The sequence below is a fragment of the Puntigrus tetrazona genome, chromosome 2 (genome assembly GCF_018831695.1).
Source record: "Puntigrus tetrazona isolate hp1 chromosome 2, ASM1883169v1, whole genome shotgun sequence".
In the NCBI taxonomy this organism is placed as follows: domain Eukaryota; kingdom Metazoa; phylum Chordata; class Actinopteri; order Cypriniformes; family Cyprinidae; genus Puntigrus; species Puntigrus tetrazona.
Genome location: NC_056700.1, coordinates 16,602,447 through 16,612,656, shown reverse-complemented (window position 1 = coordinate 16,612,656; position 10,210 = coordinate 16,602,447). Strand labels below are relative to the sequence as shown.

Genomic DNA, 10,210 nt, shown 5'->3' with positions numbered 1-10,210 from the left:
CAAAGTTGAGAATAAGTGCTTTCTTACTATTTTCACTGTTCATGTTAACTAATAAACTAATGTTAGAAAAAGGAACCTTTTTATAAAGTGCTACCAAATAATATACTATAATGTGCATTAATCCCAATCATGGCAAAATGAATGGAAGCAGAAATGCTAAATCAATTTTAAGTCACACACAGACATGATCAATGAGGCCACAATCCATCTTTATTCAATGCTCAGCTTTCAACTTTGAGACTGACCATCAAATATATCGCTACGAGAACAGCAAACATTGAGGAGTTCTGTGCCACAAAAGGTTAAAGGCATTGATGCTCATATGGACAGAGTGAGAACAGTGGAAAAACAATGACTTTCAATAAAAGTAGCAGACAAACAAAAAACAGGATCAGAAAGAGGGCAGTGAGACTGTCTAGAACAAGAGGGCAGTGAGACTGTAGACTGATGGTTTCACAGCACTCTGGTCAGATACATGAAACGTACAGAGCCAAAAAAAATAAATTAAAAAAAGTTAAGTTGGGTTGAGTGCCAGTAAAATAGCCTACATATGTCAAAATTAAAATTCAGTTCAATTAATCCAGTTTGTTAATTCAATTGAAAATTTTAATTAATTAAACCCACTGCTTCAGTCATATTTTTAGTAAAAATAATGAACACGTATTTGAATTTATTAAATATGTTCTAGATTTGTTGTAATTGAACAGTGGCTGGCTTAATTGCGTCTAAAATCAGTAATAACACCTTTTGCAAAATGAGAGCCCAAAAAAAAAAAAAAAAAAATAGAAAACTTGTTAGAAAACTGAGTGCATAAAATTGCCTTTCATCTATTTCTGCCTGTCAGATTCTGCAACTTGAGGACATTTACAGCTACGGCCGATACCTATGTGCTTTTCTTCATATTTTCTTTTAAAACAATTCTATTTTAAGATATGTACATCTCCTTCATATATCTTAGGCAATAATTAAAAATCTGTTTGCAATCTTAAATCTGCATTTATGCGTAAATCAGTACTAAAAAAAACAAAACAAAACAAAACACAAACTCACTGACTCAGACCCGACACTACACTTTACTCTCCCACGCAATTTCAAAACACTCCACTGCAGTAGCATTTCTGTACAGAACCAATATTAGATAACGTTTATATACATTAATAACCAGACATTCCTTTGCAATCGCATGTATACAGTAGTCAGTCAGTTTAGGCATGTAGTCTAAGTACTCAGTCCGTGTTGAACTCGACCAATCGGTGCTGGTGATCTGTCTGGGAGCACCAATCGGCACGGCTCATCAAGTCCGTGAGCACCAATCAGCAGCTGCTGTTCTTGAACTCTCCATTCTCGGTGATGGAGAGCTTGGTGGGGTTGGTGGGCGACAGGCCGTTGCGGAGGTTGTGCATGCTGTATCGCTCTTTGACCTGAGTGAGGGCGCTCATCAGACGAGAGTTAGCTGCATCCAGGGAGCTGATCCTCTTCTCCTGCAAGAGAGAGTGAAGCGCATTAAAATTCAAGAACTTAGGATATTAAAAGAATAGTTCACCCAAAAATGAAAATTAACCTATATTTTACTCACCCCCAAGCCATCCTAGGTGTATATGACTTTCTTCTTTCAGATGAACACAGTCATGAAAATGTATCCATTTTAGCTCTTCCAAGCTTGGTCATGCTTGTGGATAGAGGCCATTATTTTGAAGCTTCGGAAATCAGATATACTCGCAAGTCCTGCGACGTAACGCTAACCTTTATGCCTTCGGGGGTGTTGGGGAGGGGGTTATCACATATCATCCTCTGAAGCAGATCTCGGCTGACTTCTGACTCGACGTACTATGTATGATGCGTCATATGTCGAGTCATAGGTCAGCCAAGAAGCCGGAACTTGCCGCTTATTTTTGTAACAAAAACCAATCGATCTGCTTCAGAGGATATGTGATGACCCTCCCAAAGGTGTATAGGGTTTTTCCGTCACAGTACTTGGGGATATAACCAATTTACGGAGCTTCAAAATAATGGAAGAGCCATTAAAAAAAAGTCTGTGTTCATCTGAAAGAAGAAAGTCATATACACCTAGAATGGCTTCAGGATGAGTAAAACACGGGGTCATTTTCATTTTAGAGGGAACGATTTCTTTAACTTTTTAAAAAGGAATATTCAAGGTTACAGCCTGCTTTTAGCGATGTAACAGCAGAAACAGAGCTCACATTTTTGTTCATCATTTATAATAATTCTATTATAAATATAACATACATATGAATATTATATCATATTTAGTACTATCAAATAATTATTTGCGATTAATCAACAAATACAACATAAGTTTTTGTTTACATTATATGTATGTGTGCTGTATATCTTTATTATGCATATATAAAGACATTAAAATATTTACATGTATTTACACAAAAACATACACATATATAATAATATATATATATACACACACAGTACATACATATGTAAGACAAACTTATTTTGGAAGCAATTAAACGTGAATAATCGTTAATTAACGTATATATATATATATATTATTAATTATTATATAATTTATAATTTTAATCAAGGTTTTATTTGTTAGGGACAAATACGATACAAAAAAATTAAACCGAAATAACAGTCATGCTTGTAGTCCCTTAAAATGTACTTAAAATGTATTACCTAAAATCTATTATCAGAAATAATAATTCTACTATTCATTTATTACTAAAGATAGGGTTGCTTTTCAAATATTTTTTTTCAGAACTAATTATGCATTACATACTACCAAGTTTTCACATACATGTATAAAATTATGTCTCTAATATATATACTCTGTGTGTGTTTGTGTGTATGTATATCTCAAACTTGAAATTGCATTTAACCATGAATATTCCTTTAATATTTTTTTTTTATAAAAAACAAATGACATAGATGGTTAAACTGAATGTGTTAGCAAAGAAAAAAAAAAAAAAAGAAGAAATAGGAAACAGTTAAAACTAATTCAAAATAATTTAAGTCATATTTCCAAACAAAAATAGCCAAATAAACTATCTTCATTTCAAAATGAAGATAAATTAAAAAGTAATATCTGACAAATAATATCTGATGTGAACAGGGTCTATTAATAATTGGTGCCAGTCTTGACAGCGGTCAGGAAAGTGAACATTCACATGTGCTACAAGCACATACACGCAACAGAGCAAGTTTGTAAGGACAGCAAAAACCAGGACAACTCAATCCTGTACAAGCAACAGATGCAGACAAAAACCAGACAAGAGAGACCGTCATTACATTATAAAGTAATTATCCGCAGAGGGCAGTGGCAACTTGTGGTGTGCATACGCACCGACTACAGTGCTGGGAGTGTGGCAGCATAGGCAAAAAGGATGTGACTAGGCAAAAATAAAGGGGGGGAAAAAAGAGCAGCACAAGCTACAGCTCACAGGAACCAGGTAGTAAATCTGCTAAGAGAGATCCCTATCAACACACATTCCTCAAGAGCATCACAATAAACATCAGCTTTGAAATGTGAAGAAGCGTGAACATTTACCAAACACGAGGAACATTTTTAAAGTGAAATGACAAAACAGGCTACGACTAAAGAGTTTAGGTACGGAAACATATTTAAGTATCTAGTTTAAAGGTAAAGTGTGCAATTTCTATGCCATTAACGGTTTCATTCTGCCTGAAGGACTTTAGTTTCTGATTAGAAATCGACAAAATGACAAAAAAAAAAAAAAAAAAAAAAACAAAAATCTAAACAACATTATATTTTAATTATGTAACCGAGGATAGCAAAATAAAATAAAACTGACATATTATACCTAATAATTATCCATACAGTGGTCTACCAGCAAAACATTAAAAAATTATTTAGACCACTTGAGCATGTTTTGCTTAAATGTTTTTCTTTAATTGCTAATTTTACACTGCATACTGAACAAAATTAAGCATTACTTGGTGTCTGAATACATTTTGGTTTGACTGTAGATAGATGTATACATTTCTAGTTAAAATTAATAACAGTTTTGGTTACCTCATGTCTCGCATCCTATATCCCATTCTAAACTAAATAATTTATATATATATATATTATTGCATTCATTGCTGTTGTTATTGTGATGCAATTTGGACAGCGGGTCATTTAAAACGAAAAAACTACACACTTCACATTTAACCTTCGTTTTATTATATTATCTGAAGTGGAGAGAAACAAAATGGCTTAGAGGACTGAGTGTTGCAAAGGTTCAGGCCAGGCATGGGTGTTGGATCGGGGTGTGCTTACATAAGCCTAGCTGCTCTGCAGGAGCAGAACTGTCTGCTTGTACTTGCCTGCTGGTATTACCTCAGTTCCATTAGCGACCTGGAATTCAGTAGGACACAGTAACAATGAGCCAGTCAGCAGCCTGTTTGCTTTAATACCATCTGAGGTTTAGCAGGGAGTTCAAAGCATACCACGGCGCAGCACATACAGGCCAGCTCCTCACAACCAGACAGTAGACTAAGATGATCTCCAAACTCTCATTTAAGTTCACCTGCATTTATCATGCTGGTTAGCATTGTCATCTTCAGTACCTGTGCATCGATTATCTTCTGTTTGGCGTCTATGACCGCTTGCATCTCTGCATGGTCTCTCTTCAGTTCTTCCTCCACGGCCATCAGCCTGTGAGCCACAAATGACAAAACCTTGTCAGAACTCACACGGTTTTGGAATATCAAATAGTTTTGACATCGGACATTTAGTTAAGTTGGATAGTTTTGTTGATGTACAAATTAACGGTAAAAAGGAAAAAGGTAACACTTCGGGTATTGACTTCAGGTACAATAATTATCGCTTCACGATCTTCACAGCACACGTGAGCGTTTGAAAGCCAGATCTTTCAGCAGATCCCTAATATATTTACACAAAGACGGATCCGTTGACAGACGCCTGCTTTCAAACTCTCCTGCATGCTTCTGTGTGTGCCCTCAGAGAGGATGCGTGAAAAGATATTTATCGTAGCCAATCACATTCATATCTGTTGAGTGTGTGAACATAATGGCCAATCCGCTCAACAGCCATCAAATGTTAGCGGGAAATGGAAATTTCAGTAGTGAATGACACCAGAGTCTGTACTTTTGACAACACTAATAGGGACCGATTCTTACTATTAACTAGATGCTTATTAATTATAAAATTATTGTTTTTTTAGCACTTATAAAGCATATTACATCCCTAAAATACACAATAACTAAAATGAACAACTACCTAACTATTAAAAAAAGGTAAAGGTTTGTTAACTGGTAAAAATGACAAACATGGTACCTTAAAAAAAGAATTGACAAGAACAGCCTTTATACAATTAGCAAGTATACAGATATAAAAAGATTTCACTAAACATTCACTAAATATTTTGAGGCTTTGAAGTTTTTCACTCCTTTAAATATACACTGTAAATTTGGTCACACACTCACCTGCAGATTATACTCTTCATCTGGCTGTCTTTCTCCTCTTGTTGTCTGCGCAGACGGTCCTCACTGTCTTCTAGTCGAGCCTTGTATTCCAAGAGCAGCTTCTGCATCTGCTGTTCCTGTGCTAGAAGCCGCCTCTCATATTCCTCCAATCGCCGACTAGACGCCCGAAGACGCTCTTTCAGTTTGGCGATTTCCTGTTCATACTTCAGAGGAGGAGTTGCAAACCAAATTAAAAGCTATAGTGATTATCTAATGCAGATTTGCTGCAATTTCTCTATTTTTACCTTCTCTACATGTTTGGCATCATCTTTGCTTGGTCCTTCCTCTTCCTCATCTTCATACTGGCCATTATTGAGGACCCATGCAGCCGTTCGCTCCACTGGTGACATGGTGACTGACTCTACAGGCGACTGGACCTTATGGACACATGCAAAGAAAGCATTATTTGGGTTCAAACATAGCTGGATATAGAAAACTCTTTTCTTATCTCAGTCTTCACCTGTTTGGTGCCTCGTCCTCCTGGAACCGAACCGTCTCTGGAACACGTGGACTGCTGTCTGGATCTCTCGCCGCTTTGCTGCATGGGTTCAGTGTTGACGCTGCTGCTGCTACGCAGGGAAGTGCTGTGAGGAAGCGATCTTGGAGTTCGCGCCACTGCGTTTCCTGCCACCAGTCCCACTCCTCGACTCTGCTGTTCTACTTTCACTATATGCGCCGTACCTGCGCTGCTCTGCCTCGGTACTGCCACAACCTGGGCTCCCGAGTGATGGTCTGCCAAAGGAGGGTGCCAGCGTGCTGTTGGAGGAGGTGTTTCTTGTCCCTGAATGCTTTTGCGGGTGAGTTCTTCCTCCACACTGCTGGTGGAGGGCATCCGTGCTCTGGGAGTAGCTCCCCGGCCCCCTGATGCACTGGGACTGCCGCTCCGAGAGCTGCCCGTGCTCAGGTTCTCTGAGCTAGAGTCCGGCTGTAGAGACTGGGCGGAGTGCGTGGACTGGGTTGAGTGCGTGGATTGTGCGTGAAGGTTACTAAGGTGGTAAACAGGGTTTTGAAAGGACAGCGGTTGCAGGCTACGCTGCTGGCTGAGGGAGGGGTGTATAGGGCGCCGCACTTGTGGGGCACTTTGCGGCAAGTTGTCTCTTAGTTGGGGAACTTTCAGATGGACAGGGGGTTGGTGGATGTGCGGAGGTGGGACAGGGCCGATGGAGGCCTGAGAGCCCACTCGACCTAATCTAGGTGGGGCTTCGTTGAGAGAGTTAGGAGCTGGATGCCCCTGTGCCAGGTAAGAGTCCTGCAGGTCCATTAGAGAAATACTGCGTCCATTCGGGAGTGGACTGTCTCGCTCCTCTTTGTCAGAAAAGCTCATGCTGTGAGTGGAGGACTGCTGACCCAATAAAGGATGCTTCCCTCGGACTAAGGCCTCCATGTGCTCCTGAACAGGAGATTTGATGCTCCTCATTTCACTGAGGAACAAGATACAAGTGAATGAATAAATGAGAATTATGCACTTTATTTTAATAGTCCAATTAATGTCTGGTTTTGGAAAGTTACTTGTGCATGAATTTTGATTCATACTTTGGTGTTAGAATGCACTATGGTGTGTCCTTGTACAATACTGATTGGCATCTCCGACAAATATAAGTAGGCTTGTCAGACATCAGTTCTCTAGTCTTTTCAAAAGTTGTGATGAAATGTATGTTGGGACATATCTTTTCTTCTGTATTGTGATATACAAGTGAAATAGGAGATCAGGACCAAAATAGGAGATCAGGATTCAATGAATCCATTATTGTGTTTGGAGGAGAGTGGTACACGTCCCTCATGAAATGACATAAAATATAAACTCACCCTATCTACCTTCTAAATGCACAATCTATTGTGAATAATTCATCCATGCGTACATTCCTTTTGTTTTCTGTGACCCTTAACCACAAAGCCAGTGTTAAGTCACACAGGTATATTTGTAGCAATAGCCAAAAATGCACTGTATAGATCAAGATGATAGATTTTTCTATTATGCCAAAAGATCATATTTCATAAAAAATTTTAATTTCCTGGCATGAGTATTAAAACTATTTTCTCAGTTCCATTTCCTCAGATTACCGATTTTCAAATAGTTGTATCTCAGCCTAATATTGTCCTATTTTAACATACCAGTTTATTTATGCAGCTGTCAGAAAATGTATAAATTTCTGGTTTTGTGAAATTTTCTTCTCCTGTTTGAGACTGTGGATGAGTGAGTAACTATTATCATTTTGCAATAACAAGCAAATCAGTTCAGTCTGTTCACCACACAAAGCTTAATTATGGCTTTAGGTGATTTAGAATATATAGCACGGCAGTCAAACAAAGTAGAAAAAATTATAAAATCCAGCAATGTCCTACCTGTCTGTTGGGTCTTCAAATATTCTCTGCAGTCCTGAGGACACACTCCCACTGATGTCATGAGCGGAGCTGTGGTCCTGGAAGCGCCTGAGCTGCTGCTGGATGGGGGTGGGGCTGGACAGCGAGCGGGTGATATCGCCAAGTATACGCGGCAGGGGCCCCAATTTGGCCACCGTTGCCTGCAGGAAGGAATTGTCACCCTGGGTTGGCGCGTAACCACATTATGGACCACAGAGGGCAACCACATGGAGCCCGAGAGTTTGAGGGTGCAGATGGCAGATTGGTGGGTTGGCAGGAGGTTTTTTTTTTTTTGGGTTGGTCGAGATAGTAGGCACCATAATGCATTGGTGGTAGGACAGCGTAACCATGGAGACACAGTGTGTCAAACAGGAAAGGGTGGAATGGATAGTGGCATGGGTAAACAGAGGAAAAAACAAAAGGAAAAAAGTCAAATTAGGGATAAAAAAAAGAAAAACCAAACACATGCTTCTACAAAAATGACAAAAGCAGTTCCAAAAACAACAAACGAGGTAAAAATGGTCAAATGCAGGCCATGCATCAAACAACAACAGAAGGTTATGTCTGAGACGAGACAAAAGAAAGGTTGAGATGAATTAACTCATGGCAGGAAACAAAAATATTGTGCAGGGAGGTTTTAAGGTGCAGTCAAAACAAAACCATGCTCCAGACGCTACAGGTCAGCAAGGGTTAGGGGAAGGGCGTGAATGCGCTGTGTCCAATGCCATTAAACAGAATGTTCCAGATTTAACAGGGACATAAACCTTGAGGCTAACTTAACCTAAACAATGAGTTATGACATTAACACTGCAAACAAAAGCAAAGCTTTTTCCACACACAACTGTTTAACAGCACTGCGATGTCTTCTGCTAGAACCCTACAACGTTTAGTGGGGATCAAGCATTACTGACATGAAGCACACAGCTCAGCAGAAGACATTTGCGGCAATACCTCTGAGGTATGAAATGTGCTTCCTGATTTTGAGACATGGCCATTGTTAATTAATACTTAAATGTGCACTCAGTATATGTTTATTTTTTGTTTATGTTGAGTAGTGTTCATGTTGTTATATTCCATGTTAAAGGATAAAATTGTAAAATTAAAATGTAACTAAATGTGTTATTCTTTGAAAAATGGAAATAAGAAAATAAAATGCACAGAATTTCTCTGAGACTTTATTTCATAGCAAAAGATTTATTTAGATTTTATTTAGACTAATTGATTTTTGGGATTTAGGAATCCATACTGTTACGTAAAAATAAGAATTAATTAATTTTGAGAAATAATTTTTCTCCCCTCAACCCTGATAATTACTATTTTCTTACAACAATAAATAAAAATAAATAAATACTGAGCGCAAGAGATTAAAGAGTTGTGTTTTAACCCCCCCCACTGTCATGCCTTTTGAACAAATTGAAGCTCAGCTGTTGAAACCAGACATTGGTCTACGGTAGATTTAGCTGTAAGAGGTATTGTTGCAGTATAATGGTTTGGAGGGATTTCAGTACCTTGTCCAGCTGAGACACCACTTCCCACAGCAGTGAGTGTAGCACCGACAGCTCGCGGCCCAGGTCAATGTAGCCCTCAAAACCCGGGGTGTTGGAGATAGTCTCAAGATTTGAGATTTCGAGCAGAAAACGGGTCATACCAGCCCACTCATGCTCCAGGAAGTCATTCATGAAGGCCATGTACTCCTCTTTATTTCCAAATCTGATGTAACAAAGGATATGACATGCATAAGAAATTCAAAAGTACTGAGAGTGCTAAAAAGCAGACAGACAGTGAAGTTTCAAGATGATTGCATTTACAAACACAATATTCCAATCTTAAAATATAACACTGATTATGTGTCACCTTATTTCCATACCAAAATGAAGCCATTTTGACTCAAATTTCCATTTTCACATTCAAAATCTGAAACCATTTAATATGAATTTTATTAAGTAATTACTATGTACTGTACGAAGAGTGCTCCTGACATACTTGGCAAAGTTAGCGAGATTCTGGATGACTTTGGCAATGAGGGTGAGTGTTCGAGAGGTTCGGTCGTCTGGATACTCCTGCATGAGACTGAAGAGCGAAGGGGACATGATGGCAGGGCACAGGAAACGCAGGAAGAGCGATGCACTAATCAGACGCTGACTGATGTCCTGCTTTCCTCGAGCATGACACTGCTGCTTCCATGATGCAAACACCTCCTTCAGTTCCCGTGGAAACACACTGACAAGAGCATAGCAGCAGGTTAGGCAGGTTAGCATGGAACTAACACAATTGTAAACATGAGCATATGAACAAACCATAACCAAGAGCAATGAAGTTGTAATTGTGACACATTGCGAAACTGACACATTTTTGTCAGGATAAAGTTCATAAGAAACAG

The 10,210-nt window shown here is 38.9% G+C and overlaps 1 protein-coding gene across 4 annotated transcripts in view; it reads right to left on the bottom strand.

The window, feature by feature from the left end:
- Positions 1 to 190: 190 nt before the first annotated feature.
- rasal2 (RAS protein activator like 2) overlaps positions 191 to 10,210 on the bottom strand; it is a 51,083-nt gene continuing 41,063 nt past the window's right edge. For 2 of the 4 annotated variants that reach the window (XM_043259164.1, XM_043259172.1), the window contains exons 11-18: positions 9,814 to 10,050; positions 9,339 to 9,540; positions 7,813 to 8,012; positions 5,930 to 6,890; positions 5,715 to 5,846; positions 5,431 to 5,633; positions 4,552 to 4,639; positions 191 to 1,481 (exon numbers count right to left, since the gene is read on the bottom strand). In XM_043259164.1, the coding sequence (XP_043115099.1) occupies positions 1,314 to 1,481; positions 4,552 to 4,639; positions 5,431 to 5,633; positions 5,715 to 5,846; positions 5,930 to 6,890; positions 7,813 to 8,012; positions 9,339 to 9,540; positions 9,814 to 10,050 (2,191 nt within the window). In that variant the 3' untranslated portion in view covers positions 191 to 1,313. The remainder of the gene's footprint in view (positions 1,482 to 4,551; positions 4,640 to 5,430; positions 5,634 to 5,714; positions 5,847 to 5,929; positions 6,891 to 7,812; positions 8,013 to 9,338; positions 9,541 to 9,813; positions 10,051 to 10,210) is intronic. The other 2 variants (XM_043259179.1, XM_043259186.1) reach the window with 1 other exon arrangement.